The 15,493-nt window shown below is 45.0% G+C and overlaps 1 protein-coding gene across 1 annotated transcript; it reads right to left on the bottom strand.

Moving 5' to 3' along the window:
* Window positions 1-256: 256 nt before the first annotated feature.
* On the bottom strand, window positions 257-15,309 carry supt5h (SPT5 homolog, DSIF elongation factor subunit). Its single transcript, XM_088345941.1, has 30 exons — window positions 15,164-15,309; window positions 14,885-14,968; window positions 13,410-13,560; window positions 13,254-13,322; window positions 13,102-13,113; window positions 12,962-13,031; window positions 11,962-12,030; window positions 11,808-11,873; window positions 11,704-11,734; window positions 11,575-11,643; window positions 11,162-11,413; window positions 11,004-11,093; window positions 10,857-10,927; window positions 10,690-10,795; window positions 10,428-10,518; window positions 10,218-10,354; window positions 10,001-10,156; window positions 9,779-9,925; window positions 9,549-9,695; window positions 9,338-9,463; window positions 8,454-8,541; window positions 8,272-8,379; window positions 7,163-7,265; window positions 6,990-7,096; window positions 6,107-6,212; window positions 4,784-4,942; window positions 3,687-3,855; window positions 3,367-3,564; window positions 1,789-1,884; window positions 257-505 (listed from the first exon to the last, which is right to left on the bottom strand). The coding sequence occupies exons 2-30, from the start codon at window positions 14,966-14,968 to the stop codon at window positions 365-367; spliced, it is 3,219 nt and encodes a 1,072-aa protein (XP_088202067.1). The 5' UTR covers window positions 15,164-15,309; the 3' UTR covers window positions 257-364.
* Between the last annotated feature and the right edge of the window lie 184 nt (window positions 15,310-15,493).

Here is a 15,493-nt window from a genome sequence, read left to right as displayed (position 1 = left end):
AAATTCGATAGATTTGCAGTATTGTATTTTTTTGTACTAAAGTGTTATCCTTGTTTTTGTGCACCCAATTTATTATTTTTATAATTTTACTGTAGTATTTTGTTGTAACATTTCTGTTGCAGACACACAGGAACAATCAACTTTTTCCTGCGTGGTAGTAATTTTACTATTAGATTGACATATTTCCGATTTTTGAACGCCGAGCCGGATTAAAAAGGACGCAATTTGCGCTTTTTTTTAGCAAAAGAACACAAAATTCATGTTGCAAGACACTTTATTGAGTCGATGAAGTAACGAAAACGGGACTAACGATAAACAAAAAAAACAATTATTTGTAGTAAAAGGTGAATTTGGGGAGGGGGTCTCAGTGGCCGAGACAGCCCAAAAACCTCAAATTGAGGATCATGAGCTGGTTGTCGAGTACTTTGCGCACAATTCCGTCGTCGCCGTCGATGCTCAAAAGCGTTCCCGTGGCCTCTCGGTGCTCGCCCAAGATCACCTTCACCTAAAAACGCCATACAACAATAAGTCTACACGAATACACCAAAAAATGGACTTTAACGACTGCATTTTCAGCACTATTAGGAGCACCCGATTTGTCATACACTATGTAGAAACGACATCATATTTGTGTGTAGCTTTTTATAAATCAGTACGATGAGAGGCGCCCAAAAATGTCACAGACCAAACTCTATGCAATGAAAATCGAACCCGGGTCACTGCCGTGAGGGCACCGACACCTTGCCACTAGTGATGCAGATGACGTTCAAAAAGGCAGATTTGATCTCGTCGCCACACTATTTTAACAAACATCCCGGAAAGAGGTCACCGACGTGGTGCCCACTGAGACCTGTTCTGCTGGGTCATAGGAATTTTCTAGTAAAATGGTCTTTTAGTGGTTGACAGAGTACATTTGAACTCACTTCCAAATAATGACCCTAATAATAACGGGTTATTTAAGAAATGCCCTTTTTTTTTACTATTAACAAAAAGCCTTCAAGACCCCTGTATTCAAGATTGGAAAACACAGTCATTTATCCTAAGATAAATAAGATGTAACACCTTTTCATGCATCATCCGTACCAGTCGCAATCCAGCGGTTTTGCTGTTGTGACCCGGGTCCGATTCCCGTCGCACGCAATGTTTTTCAATGTCGCACTTGTATGTCATTGTCCACACGAATACTACATGCATTACTTATTTCATCCGCCAATATTTTCTCTTTTCTAGCCAATTAGGAAGTATTAAGGCGTGTAGTCTGAAGTAAGTGGTTTGCATTGATATAGCGTTTTTCAAGTCATTGAAGACCTCCCCAACGCTTTACAATGTGCTTCACACTTATTTAGAATAACCCAATAATGTAAAAGCATTTACTTAATTATACATAGTACATTTGATTGATTAGGATACGCCTACATAAAATTGGGGATCAATAAACTATTGTTGCCAGAGTCATTCCAAACCAGTAGATCACTGGGATACGCAACCCTGTTTAAAGACATTTTCACTTTACTGCTGAATGTTTTTTGACCCCTCTGTACAGCATTTTGCTCTCCATCCCGCATCAAAAACCAATTATTTTACAAACTCAAATGTTGAAAATTCATGTTAAGCATTGTTTCCTGTGACAAAGTGCCTAGAAGTCCATAAGTCGCTTACTGGTCGACGTCATATCAAATGCTATTGGTTTGCCTCCATGGTACCATGAAAATATTGACATGCTAATGACTGAACTACCTAAAAACAAATTTCCTTGGCTAAAACGCTTTTCTATTTCGTGAAACTGACCTTGTCGTTTTTGGTGGGCGTGACGGGCTCCAAGTGGTCCCCGCTGACGCTCACCACTTTATCCGACTCTTTGATGAAAACGGAACACATTCCTCCCTGCAAAAGGCAAAGATTGAGAAAATGTTAACGTGGTGCCATCTGCTGGTTGAAAGCAGCCTTTTACAAAGCCTCAAGAAAAGGTGATTTTGGGTGGTAGACCGGCAGTATTGAGGCGTTACAAAGGGCAATCTTTTGTTTTAGTTGTGAGGACTCGGGTGGAGTATTATTTCTTTCGGGTCTGCTTCGATCGAGTTCATTGGTCTGGCCCTGGTTGGGTCGGGGTTTAATACCTCGGTATTCCCGTTTGTCCACATCCCTGCTTCCTAGACGCAGGATTTTTGCTGGGGACGCATCGTGTCAAATCATCGTGCGTCCCCGGGACACAACCTTTTTGACACAAAATTGTCATTATTACCCAATTACATTTTTTAAACAAAGATTTACTGCTGTCCAAACTTTTCGTCAGGCAGATCCGCCATTTTTATCTGTGTTTTTGCCCGCACGCCAATCTCGGCAAACGAGATTTCGTTGCTTCGAGATCACGTCATTATTGTGGCGGTTGTTGAGTGAAAGAGAAGTATGCCTCCGAAAAAACAGGATTAGGTGCAAATCAACACAAAATTGGTCATTTCTTCAGTGTCCGTAATAAGTCGAAACATAATGCAGAAAGTGATAACAACGGCAATAAGTCCGGCACGAAAAAAAAAAGTTCTTCGGAAGATCGCAGAGGCAAGGAAAACACGTGTGTTGAAGCGAAGAATATAAATGAATACTCCTAGCAAGAAAAGGACTTTTTTACCCAAAATGGATTAAATTATATTCCTGATTACGCTATGAAAGGGATGATAATGGAGGCTACATGTTCTGTGATGCATGCATGCACCCAGCAACACAACACCAGCTTATGAAGGATCATCTTACCAAACAATTGGACCTTGAGAAGGCATTACAACTGTGGCGGGATAGCAAACCACGAAGGATATATGAACTGAAAAATCTGAAGTGATAACTGCTTTGGATTACCAATTAACTGTGATGATTAAAACGGAATGCAAATATAGATTCATATAATTATTTCAGCAATATTATTTTGTATAATGCACAGTATTGTTGTGAACTGAAAAATCTTGAAGTGACAACTGATTCGTATAACCAATAAACTGTGCTGATTAAAACTGAATGAATATATAGACTTATAATATATATTTTCGCCAATTTACAATGTCAACCTGGATAAAACTAAATTTTGGGGAGCCATAGATCTCTGTTGGGACCCATCGATTTTTGAGCATCACATCACATCATCATCATCAGCATGCCAGTCCCCGGGACCCGTCACTTTTCACAGCTCAAATGAACACTACTACTCTGTCATAATAAGGTGGTCGCCAATGTCAACGTGAACCCGAAACGATGTTGGTGCCATTTAGTGGCTACACCCAGCTTTTTTTTTTTTGCACATTTTAGAGAAAGTATTCGAGGGGGTCACCATGGCAACAGACCAACGCAAAAAAAAAAAAAAAACCGCCGGTTCCTCACCGTGACGCTCCTGATGACGCCCGTCTGTCCCGCGAGGTCCACAAAGGAGTCTTTGACCCGCACCAGGATGTCGGTGGTCACCCAATCGCTGCCGCCCTGCTCGATGTTGGAGCCGGGCGTGTGGGGGTTGTAGCCGCCGGGGGAGGGGGCCCCGGGCGTCATGGGGCTGTAGCCCACCGGGCTGGGACTCGGGCTGGCCTGTCGGTCACAATTGCGTCCGGCGCATTTAGCCACGAGCTCTATTTCAGGAAAAACCATCTCGACCGAGCGCAAATATGGAAAAAGCTCACAGACGTGCGTCGGGAGCAACGCGGAATTACCTGGTAGGCCATCGGGGACGGGGTGGGGTGGTAGCTGGCCGGAGAGTGCGTGTTCTGGTAGCCTACGGGCGAGGGCGCCACCTGGTGATAGCTCTGGGGACTGGGACTCGGCTGGTAGGAGCCTTGGGGCGAGGGGGCAGTGTAGGGGGAATACTGCTCTGTGTTGTACCTGCGAGGAGATGAAAAGTTGATAGTTTTAAAATAAAATCTTTTTTGGGCGTTTGGAACACTCCCTTTCTTACTCTCACCGTTTTCATGCTACACTCACAGAAAGCCACGAGCATAGGCGTGGTGGAATTCTTTTGACATAAGGGCTCTTCAAATTCAATTGGGCATTGTAAACACATACTAAATAGAGAAAATATTCTACACATCCCACATTTAAAGTTTAGAATGTTGTAAGATATGATGATGGTAAATGTAAATGGTCTGCATTTCTATTGCGCTTTTCCAGTCAATGAAGACTTTACAATGTGCTTCACACTTACCCATTCACACACACACTCACACAACAATAGCAGCCGTGCAGCCATGCGAGGCGCCAACCTGCTTATTGGGGGCATTAGGAATTCAGTGTCTTGCCCGAGGACACTTCGACATACAACACGGAGGAGCCGGGAATCGAACCTGCGATCTCTTGATCTCAAGACGAGCGCTCCACCTCCTGAGCTAATGCTTTGACCTTCATTTTTTCAACATGTAAGTGTTTAGCACAGTGGGCACATGCAAGAGAGAGGGGGTGTGCTATGCGTGCAGAGATCAACCCATTCATACTGCTCACCCAATCAAATTACTCTGTGTGCTTGTCTGGTGTTTACAGTTTGTTGTGTGGGTTTTCTCCATAAAGCGTCTCAACAGTGAACATATACTGTTTATTGAAATTCCATATAAACCAGGGGTCAGGAACCTTTTTGCCTCAAAGAGCCATTAAAGCAAAATATTTGATTTGTTTCAACGATTGATAGAAGCTTCCGCAGTTATTTTGGGGACGGCTCTCTTGGGTTTCTTTCCGGGTGTTCACGCAATATTGGCGGCAACGCGATTAACAAGCTATCCACCGGCGCTCCGATCGAAAAGCAAACGTGTCAAGTACTCACATGGCCGGCGTCCCCGGCGTCTGAGGGTTGTACTGATTGTTGACCTGCGGGGACGGGACCTCAGGGTAACCGGGCGTCTGAGGGTTGGGGGTCCCCCCGTACCCCTGGGGGGAAGGCGAGGGCTCGTCGTCAAAGCCAAAGTCGTACTCCTCTTCGTTCCTGCGGGTCGAAATAGGCAGAGTTGGAACGCGCGTGGATTCTTTTTGAAATTTTGTGTCCGGTACAATCTACAAACGGGGCTGCGGCAATTCCTTGACCTTGCCATAAAAATAGTCAACGATGAATTCTATTGTTGACTATTGTCAGCGGACACGAGTTTTCAACAGAGTAAGGCATCTTACTTGATGATAATCTCTGCCGAGTCGCTCGTGTGCAAAAGGGTGTCACATGACGGCATCAACACTTACAAAAAGCAAAACTTGTTAGGTTTGATAGCATTTTAGCCTGGATACAGACGCTAAAAACAATAAAGGAAATGCACTCTAACATTTAAATCATATAAAGCACGTCGCCACGACGACAGTTAAACCAGAGTCTGACTCGCCTCAGTAAGATTCAAGTAACGTTCATGTCAGTTGGGCTTTGAGGACACGCATTCGACATTTTCTACATTTCGCTGTGAAAGAAAGCTCGAGACTGTGCCCGACGTGTCCGTTTGTAATGGAATGCATGCAGTTCGAAGCACAAACCATTAAAATGACAAACATCACCGCTTGTTTTCAAACTGATAAGACTCCTTAAGTGTTTTTGTAGGAGTTTGCAGTTTACCACTGAATGTACTTCAAAAATGCATTTTTGTTTTATTTACTCTTCGACTGCTGACTTCTTTTCAGGGAGAAAAATGTTGACTTGATTTGATTATTTATATTGCCTGTCACCCAAAAATGGCCAAAGGTTTTTTTTAAGGATTTATGTCAACTGAAAAATAAGTTCTTTAATATACATTTTGATTTATTTTGTAAAAATCCAAAGTATGTTCAATAAAAGATGTATATTTATTGTACTATTTTTGTCTTGGGTTTATTATCATGTTCCACATAAATGTAAATAAAAATGAATAATTATATGAATATTAAAACAGTTGCTGGTGACAGCCCGGGCGACGATAAAACCTCTCATGGATTGCCACGGTATCGTATTTGAGACTGAATTGGCAGACCTCCCCCTAAATTATCATTCACTCGTGTTTTCCCTCTCTACCTGGCCCTTCTGCAACATTTTTAAATCCAAGGCAGGCTTCTGCTCGAAACGCTTGCCCGAAAACCTGTTAGCGGACGAACGCGAACGCCGTCCTTATGATCAAGTAATGTGAAGGGACGGAACCTGGAGGGGGTGTTGGGGTTGCTGGGATCCCAGGCGCCGCTCTGCCCGGGCGTCCTGCTGCCGTCGTGCAATGGCGTTTGCGAGCCGCTGTGAGGCGTTCGGCTTCCTGCGCCAGAGAAAACGATCGGATCAGAGAAAAGACATTTTGGGCTAGTTGAGACAATCGGATGTTTTTGCGAGATCGTTTCCCGCTAAATGAAACTTGTATGCGACTTCCTCTACTGGGTGAACGCCATTAAAGTGTCCCGCATGCGCAGAAAAAGTCCTGTGACGTCAAGTGCAATGCACTCATGTTTGCGGAAGTACTGATGGATGTTAACAGCAGACCACATGTGAAAAGTGGCCTGGGATTGGTGTTAAAATAGCCGATACGTGCCACTCGGTCTTTAACAGATCAAATCCATGCAAAAAATATGCAATTTCCCTGCGGTGTGAACCTACCGTAATACGACCTGTATGTGATCTCATGTGTCAACGCCACAAATGTCTTGCATGCGCAGAAGAGAAGTCACAAGCGATGCGCCAAGTCTTTGCACAAGTAATCATGGATGTTAAAGGCGGAGCCTATCCAGCAATTTTTAAATGATTGTTCTACCGGAGCTGGTACACATGTACAACTTTATCATTTTGAGAAGATTAAGAAGAAAGAGAGCCAGGAATTCGACTGGCGTTTTGTAGGGCAACGGCAGCAACGTCTGTCCGGAGAAATGGCATAAACGCATCTCGATCGTTCACGCAGAAGTCGCGTTCCCAAAGATCAGATATGTATCTGATTTAGGACCGCGTGTGAAATCGAGAGAAAAGATCAGATGCGTGCCGTTCGTATACAGGTAGCGTTTGTGCAAAAAAATGGGATTTTGCGGCAGCGAGAACCCAGCCTCACCGTCATGCAGCGGCGTCTGCGATCCGCACATGGGCGTCCTGGAGCCCGAGCCGTACATGGGCGTGCGGCCGTGGGTGGAGGTCATGCCGCTGTGTTTCTGGGCACCCCTGCAACCAAACAAACACCGTGGCATTAAAAGATGGCAATCGCAAAGCGAAAGACGGAACACTTGCATGGTGGTCAGGCGCTGTCGATCCACCGAGATGGTCTGACAGGTGGAGTGGAGCTCCACTCGGGCCGTGGACTCTGTGGCGTCCTTCACCACGCCGATATAACCTGGTGGGAGAAAAAAAATGGATGGGTGTCAGACATACAGCCCACTGACCGATTTGATTTGGCCTGCAAAACAATGCTGAGAGAAGCAGGAGGGAAAAATGACCTGCGGTTTTAAATATGTCCACATGGTGTCGCCAAAGCCAGGCGTCATTCACAACACCAGCCATCCACTGCGGTTGTATTTGCTGAGTACCATTTAGATAGAGATAGATAGATAGATACTTTATTCATTCCCGTAGGGAAATTCACATTCATCAACATTTGGGGAAACAAACCGCCCCAACGTTATTTTACAAACGTTTAAAGCAATAAGATGTCTCTTAAATGCAACATTTGCTATAAACTAAGCTTTCTAGCCTTGGTAATGGAAATGATCAGGTAACACCTGGATTGAAAAATAGAAAATGACTCAATAGCACCTGGGTGTCTTTGCAGAAGTTTGAATAAGCTTAAGCTCCTTTCTATAATATATGTATACAGTTTAACAGCAAAGTTCCCAAATGCAGGTAAATATCTTCATTTAAAAAAATTAAAAATCTCTTTTATATCAATCATTGCACTTAGATGAGTGGTGGTGTGCTATTTTTGTCTTTCCAGTTGGCATACGTTTCCATGAGTTAAATTAACTGTGGTGGAAATGACAATAATTGTTTAAGAAATGAACGTTACAACCTGAATCATATTCCTTATTTAATAGGGAGCCTTTTATGCCATTAATGTACCGGTTCTGTGGTTTTTCTACTGTCAAATGAGTTTGAATCCCTTGCTTTTAAGAAAAACTACATCGCTTCTTGCATCGAAAGGAGAAACCCTGCAATTTATGTTATAATGCCATAAAGACCATGCGTTTATTCATTATGAGGAAACAAACCTTAGAAAAAAAGGTAGCTCATTAAATAGTTTTAAATAGTTTTAAAAATCTGGGTTGGGATCATGAATCTACCATACAATCTACCGATGAAGGTCGCCTGAACCATGAAGTTACCCGGACCCCCCAAAATATCACCTTTGTATGGACCCTGCGAGATCCGGACCGTCTGACCAATCAGCTCGTTGTCCCGGCGTCCTCGTCCCCGCCCCATGCCGCCTCCGCCCCCACCGCGCTGCTGTCCGCCTGCCGGGAAGACGCCAAAACCGCCGTCAAACGCGGCGACCCGTCCGACAAAAGGGGCCGAAAGTGGCACTTACCGCCGCCGCCGCCATGATGCATGGGACTGCTGATGCGCGGGCTCATGGGTGCAAAGCCACCCACCGTGAAGTTGGTCACGTCTCGGGGCTGGAAAACAGTGGCGACGTCAAAACCGAGCATCGGATGAGCGCAGTCAACAAATATATTCATGCATATTGAAATCCAGTGTAGAATGTTCCGACAACAAGAAATGATTTCGATTCTATGTTAAAAGAGGTTTTTTACTCTGGGCCACCACCTCCGGCTCGTGACATGATTGCAGCCTCTAATGCTCTCGTTAATGACGCACGTGCAAGTATGTGCATGTTGACAGACTCCAAACCAATGGAAAATTCAATCAAAACAAAGACGTTGGACAGGATGGCGCGAGAACATAAATGCTGCCACGAGAGCCATTTGTATTGTGATAAACTGCAACAGGGAGAACGGATTTCCCAACAAAACGGCATTTATCTGTTACATGAGCGAATTTTGGATAATGGTGTTTATGTTCAGGCAACTAGCAGGAAATCAGGTACTTATTACACATGTCATGAAATTGATTTTTTTTCCCATAATTTTTGCTAGGTGACACATGTAAATGCAGGGCTGTGATACTTTGTTTTTAGGTAGTGCTTGCAGCAATTCATTGGGGAAACAGTTATTTTTCTATAAACGTTTTTCTATTGCAAATGTTACCTTGATAGCAAAGAACTTGTTGGTGTAACATATTTCAAAATACTTTCCACGCAAAGGATGGATTCATCCGTCATACACGGACAAATAGAAACCCCAAAAAACTGAGCACACGGTCCCTTCTAGACTTCCGTGACCCCAGAAACGACACATCCTCATTCACGTCTCTTCGATGACTTTTCTTTGCATCAAAATCAAAAAACATCACCTTGGAGCCCCCGGCCAAGACCAGGTGGCGAGTCTTGCAGACAAACATCCCTCCGTTCTCCACCAGCTTCTTACAGTGCAGAAAGGCGAATCCTCGGAAAAGATGGCGGATTTCTCCTTCGCGCCCCTGCGGCCGCACAAAAACCCCTGACGTGATCTCCAACGTGACAAAAACGATTCGTAAAACTCCGGCGATTTCCGAGGCTCCTCACAGAGTGCGGCCCGTCGATGACCTTGACGATGTCCTTGACGTGGATGTTGTTCTGCTCCGAGTCCAGGGCCACGGCAAAGCGGTTGTCCTTCTTGCGGTTGACCGCCTGGTGGCGCACCGTCAGCACTTTGCCGTGCATGTTCAACACCTGCCCCGAAAGAATTCTCATGAGGAACATCCCGGTCCGTCTTAAAAAGACGTGGTCCAAGGGAAGAGGTGTCTAGCGCTTACCTGAAAGGTTTCCCTCTCTAGCCGCACGATGACGCCCACCGTCTGCGGGTCCAGCTGGACCAGCTCCCCCCACTCGTGCTGCCCCCCGGCGTCCACGCCCGACGCCGTCTCAGAGCACAGCTGCAGATCTCTGGGCAGCACCTTCAGCTGCGAAACCCCCAAAACAGTTGGATCGAGTCAACCGTGAAAGCAAACGGCGAGCGGCGGCGACGGAGCATCTACCTCGTGCATGGTGAGGTCCGAGAAGAGGATGACAAAGTTTTCCTCCACGCGGACGATGAGGCCCGTGTCGCCTTCGTATCGGCCGGCAATCACTTTGACGTGGTCGCCCATGCGGAAGTATTTCTTCAACTCTTGAGCCGGGAACTCCAGAGGGTCCTGCGCGCAGGAGAGACCTTCATCAGAGACTCGCCGGTCATAACATTTCCACCGCGATTACCTTGAGGTCTTCGTGTTTGGGCATGATGGTGATCTTGTTGCCGTCCACGCTGAGAATCTTTCCCTGCAGGTTGATCAATTCCCCCTCGCACACCTCCACGTTGTCACCCGCCTGCAGGTTGTGTTCGCGCTCCTTGCCTGCAAAAACGCACGTCAACAGATTGACACTCCGCGAGCCGATGATCCCGAATCAAAGCGTCCCGGTGCGGACCTGACTCGGTGACCACCTCCAAGTCGATGCCTTCCGGCTGGTCTTCGAACTTCTCCAGCTCAGACAGTGTGGGCTTCACGCCGTCCGTGATCTGGGAGAGAGCGTGATTTCACATGTATGAAAATGGACGATCCAGGAAAGTTTAAGGTTTGATTTCAACGTAGCCTCGGCTTCATTTTAAAAAGCTCTCGGGTAACTCGATCGCACGCAAGCGAGTGTTTTTGAACTTCGATCGTGCCATACAGAGGACTCCCTCACTCACCACTGCCGACATGGCGAAGCTCTTAAACAGGAATCCCTTGCGACTGTAGCGATTGGACTCAAAGATCATGAAGTCGCCGTCGTGACTGACCTCCCCTCCGAGCGACCTGTCGATGGAAAACAGGAATGTAACCCGGATGGACGCGAGACCTTTTCTTGGTGCCCTACCTGATTTTTTCTGCGTCAAACAGTCTCTGTGGTGGCCTCTTGAACTTCTTTCTCTTGGCATACCAGTCTTTCTGGAGACAAAAAAAGACGACAAACTGCTGAAATGTTTGCTTCGTGTGTGGGCACCCGAGTGTGGCGCTGGCGTACCAAGCTCATTTTGGCTTTGATGCGATCCAGTTCGATGCGAGGGATCATTTTCAGCGAAATGGTGTTTTGGCTAGGCTCAACATAGTCCACCTGGGAAAAAAAAAACATTTCAAACAATCCTCATCTGAATGACTCGTCCACTTGAAAAAAGACCTTACCTGCGCGATGTCGTCTTTGTACAAGCCTCGCTTGAGCCTGACCCAGGATTTGGGCTTCAGGTTGGTGACCTCTTTGACCACCTTGAGCACGTCCGTCATCTCCTTGATGGGAACCATCTGCTGGTTCCATAAGCCCATGCGAAGGTTTCCGATGCCTTCGATGGCGGATTTGACGTGAGTCTGCTTGTAGGACTCCACGTAGATGTAGCCCTTCACGTGGTCCGGGGCCACCACCGACTTGATCTGGAGAGGCTGCGGAGGGTTGGGGAACAAGTTATGGATTCACACAATGGACAGAAATCTGTATAAGGAAGGAAGGAATCTAGTTTGGAAATCATTCACCCTTCACAAAAGTGCATTTCCCAAAAGCCAGTGCAGCCAATCAGAAGGCAGCGCTGAGACAAACTTCTTACCGTGTCGGTGAACTGATAGGCAATGAACTTCCTCATCAGCGCGATGGCGGTGGCCCTCTCTTCTCCAATCTGAGAAGACAGAAAGCATCAGCAAGTGTGCGGGTGTGCATACACATTCACTTATCTCACCTTGCACTTGACAGTCCATAAATTGGGATCCCTAAAATTAACAAACGTAGTCAAAGAGTTAAAACAAGAGTAGGAACTGTCGGAGCCGGGAAGTATGAACATACTTGACGCCGGGAAGTAGTTGCTGCTGCGTGATGTCGTCCGAGAGCTCTTCTGAGCCTCCTGAGAAGCTGCTCGGCACGAGAGGGAATGTCAAGAATGTGTCGAGAGCATCCGAAACCTTTGAAAAGCATATCAGACAAAGAAAAGAAAACTCACTGCTCTCCTCCAGATGACTTGGCATACTTCCTCATGTAGTATTCACCCAGGGCCTCCTCGCGAGAGTCCCTGAACATGAGAAACAGCAACACTTGATTGAAAACTACATCAAATATACCCAAATTTGGAATTTTACATCAGTCATTCATATTGCTCAAACACCTTAATCATATTAGGAAACGCTCTGGTCTAAAATTGTTTACTCCCAAAACCCTTCCTTAAAAGCTTAACCCGAGGGTTTGAGACCATAACACCATTTTAAAACCCTAATTAGAAGGGTAAATGGACTGCATTTAAATAACACTTTTCAAGTCACTGAGAGCTCCCTAAAGCACTTTACAATGTATTCCACACTTACCCACTCACACACACACCGAGAGTGTCAGCCATGCAAAGCCTACATGCTTATCGGCTGCATTAAGGGTTCAGTGTCTTGCCTGAGGACACTTCGACAGTTAACTCGGAGGAACCCAGAATCGAACCTGCTACCTCGCAGTCACTCTACCTCCGCCTGCTGCCCCTAACTAATGTTAAAAAAATAGGTTTAAAACCCTCTTCCCAGTTTTAAACCCTAGCTTGATACCATCCCTAGGTTTTAAAACGTTAGTTTAACACCAAATCCCTACTTTTAAACCCCAACTTGAATCCCATTTCAAACCCTAGTTTGAACCCCTGAGTTTTAAAACCCTAGTTTGACAAAAAAAAAAAACTTGACTGTAAGACCCTTACCCTAGGCTTAGTGGTAGGATAGGGTTTGACACAAAACCCTACTTTAAAACCCCATTCATTTTTCATTTTACATTCAATATTAGGTTTAATACTTATAATAGTACCCACAGCCTATTATTTGAAACGTTGATGTTTTATATTGTTGCAAATGTTCTTGCACCATCAGGTTGGCACTTAAATTTTGTTTTGCATGCCACGTTACAATGAAGATCATTTCTATTGAACTCGGTGTAGATCGAAATGATTTGACATGAAAGCCGCGGTTCCGAACCTCCAAAGGTTTTGCAGCCTTCTGGAACCCGAATGGTCTTCATCCAGGACGACGTGGTCGATGTTAGGCACTGGAAACAGGCCGTTGTCATGACAATGAAATCCACACATGAACAGGACTTGACTTGATTTGACACTTACCTTCAGCCTCTTCTGGGCAAGACCAAAGTCGCCGATAAAGATCAAGGTACCAAATGGTAGAAGTTGCGAGGGGGGCAAAAAAAAAAAAAAAAAACTATCAGGCGGTCCGCAACGCAAGCTTGCTGAGAGAAGAACAGAGCAGACATTCTCACCTTTGTCCAGGATGTCCTCAGCTCCTTCCTCCCACTGGTCTTCTTCATCCTCGTACTCATCGTCCACATCTGCAGCGAGAAAAATGCAACGTCACAAAAACAAGTAGCTCGCGTGCGAACATTTTCTTAACCGCCCCCCCAAAAAAGATCTCGTACCAGCTTCGTCCAGGATGAAGCCTCCGTGACGCGGCTTCTTGCGAGGACGATCCTCGTCGTCTTCCTCCTCCTCTTCATCGTACTCGTCATCCAGATCTTCGCCCTCCTCCTCTGCTACCTTGTCGCTACCCACGGGACTGGCCGGCTCCTCCTGGATAGAAATGGGAGAACTCTTGACGTACTCTGCAAAAGGCTGTTCGAGTTTTCATTCATAGAAGTACCAAAACTGTATCAACAAACGTTTGGGGACTGATGAATTTGCTCACTTTTGTTCAAATATCACCGATTAAAAATAATGTTTTGAATGAGTTGGATTTAGGGGTCGGGGGCAAAACCTTAACTTGAGATGAAGAACTGGATTTGAGTTGAAACATTTTTATTGTCACCGATTCCCAGAAGTGTGAAACCGGATTCTTATTTTAAAAACCTCGTTCGACACCAAAACCCTACAAAGGGTTAGGTTTCGATACCAAAACCCTAATTTATAAGCCTAATACTTAAGCTAACTTTAGATTGAAAACTGGATATGACACCTTAGTCTAAGTTTTTAAACCCTCTCTTGTTTATTTTAAAATCTTACTTTGACATCAAAACTCTACTATATAACATTGACACTAGAGTTCATCTAAACCCCATGGTTTGGGATTTAAAACCAAAACACTACTTTTTAAACCCCGATTTGAACCTAAACTTTAGAATGACAGCTGGATTTTAACACTTATTCCAAATGTCAAACTTTAGTTTAAAAGCCAGACCTTTTCCTGATAAAGAATTTTTACCAGCCCAATCACCCAAAGGTCTACAGTAAAATAAAATAGGCAATGTAAAAAGCTTTTTCCATAACAGAGATCTTGTATTTAAAAGTTTACTAGCATTATACAAGTAAACCCACGCTAGCAGTTTTTCTTTTTTGATTTCATTTCAAATCTTTTTCAAGTTGACGTTAATGTCGAAGTGTCCTTGGCCAAGACACTGAATCCCTAATGACCCCAATAAGCAGGTCGGCGCATTGCATGGCCGCTATTGGTGTGAGTGTGTGTGTGAATGGGTAAGTATGAAGCACATTGTAAAGCGCTTTGAGAAGTCTTCATTGACTTGAAAAGGGCTATAGAAAACCATTTTACCATTTATAACAAAATTGACGGGTATATCCTTACAGTGCAAGTAAAACAAATTAAAAAGTAAAAATGTGCAAAAAGGTAAACGTTGGAAAACAGCATATTTGAATAAAGTATCTATCTATCTATCTATTGAATATGTGCAATTGTGCATATTCACAGTGGCAGAAGGGGCAATTTAATAAACTTTCAATTTGAAACTCTCTGGACTGGCCTGATCAAATTTGACAAATTGCTCAAGTGTGATTTTCTGTAATGAACTGCATTTTGCAAATGATTTTTCGGGTTTTAAGAAAATTCAAGTTTGCAACGATGGTGTTGTATGAATGGTGGACATCAACATAAGCGGTAGCCTACCTCGTTCTCCACCTCTTCGGCTTCTCCTTCGCTACTGCGCTCGCTCTGGTTGTCGGAGAAATCGCTGTCCTCGCTGTCGGACATCTTGAGGAAATGCACAAGGTCGGGGAGGAAAAAACACAACTTTGACTTCGACGTGTTATTACGTGCTGATGCTAAGCTAACAGCTAGCAGGCTCGGTCGAGTCGCTAGGCCAAGACGTCGCCTCGGACGCACAACGAACCTTTACGGGAGCTTCGAGACGTCGAAGCTCAATTGAGTTCGGCGAGTTCTACGTACCTTTGGCGGTTGGTTCGGTAGGACGAAACCGAAGGAGAAAAACACCTAAAAGTCGCCTTGTTTTGCAGTCGCCTTTCGCGCAGCCCCTGGCGTGATCGCGAGATTTCCGGGGTCACGTCACTCTCGCGAGAACTCGGGCAACCGCTTGAAAGACTTTTTTTCCTTGTGTTTTTTCCTCCCTGAACGCCCTTTATTACTATGGAATTATCTTCAAACATTTTGTTTGATGAATAAACTAAAAACTGTTATATTAATTGTTCCGAACCGCTTGGAAGACGGATGGAAACTGCGCGGAGCACGCCGATCTCGCGAGAGCGGTTCCACACTATG

This window comes from Urocampus carinirostris, chromosome 10, assembly GCF_059441175.1.
Source record: "Urocampus carinirostris isolate Australia breed hairy pipefish chromosome 10, RoL_Ucar_1.0, whole genome shotgun sequence".
NCBI classification, from domain to species: domain Eukaryota; kingdom Metazoa; phylum Chordata; class Actinopteri; order Syngnathiformes; family Syngnathidae; genus Urocampus; species Urocampus carinirostris.
Note: the sequence above shows the minus strand (reverse complement) of the source record. Positions and strands in the feature narration are given on the sequence as shown.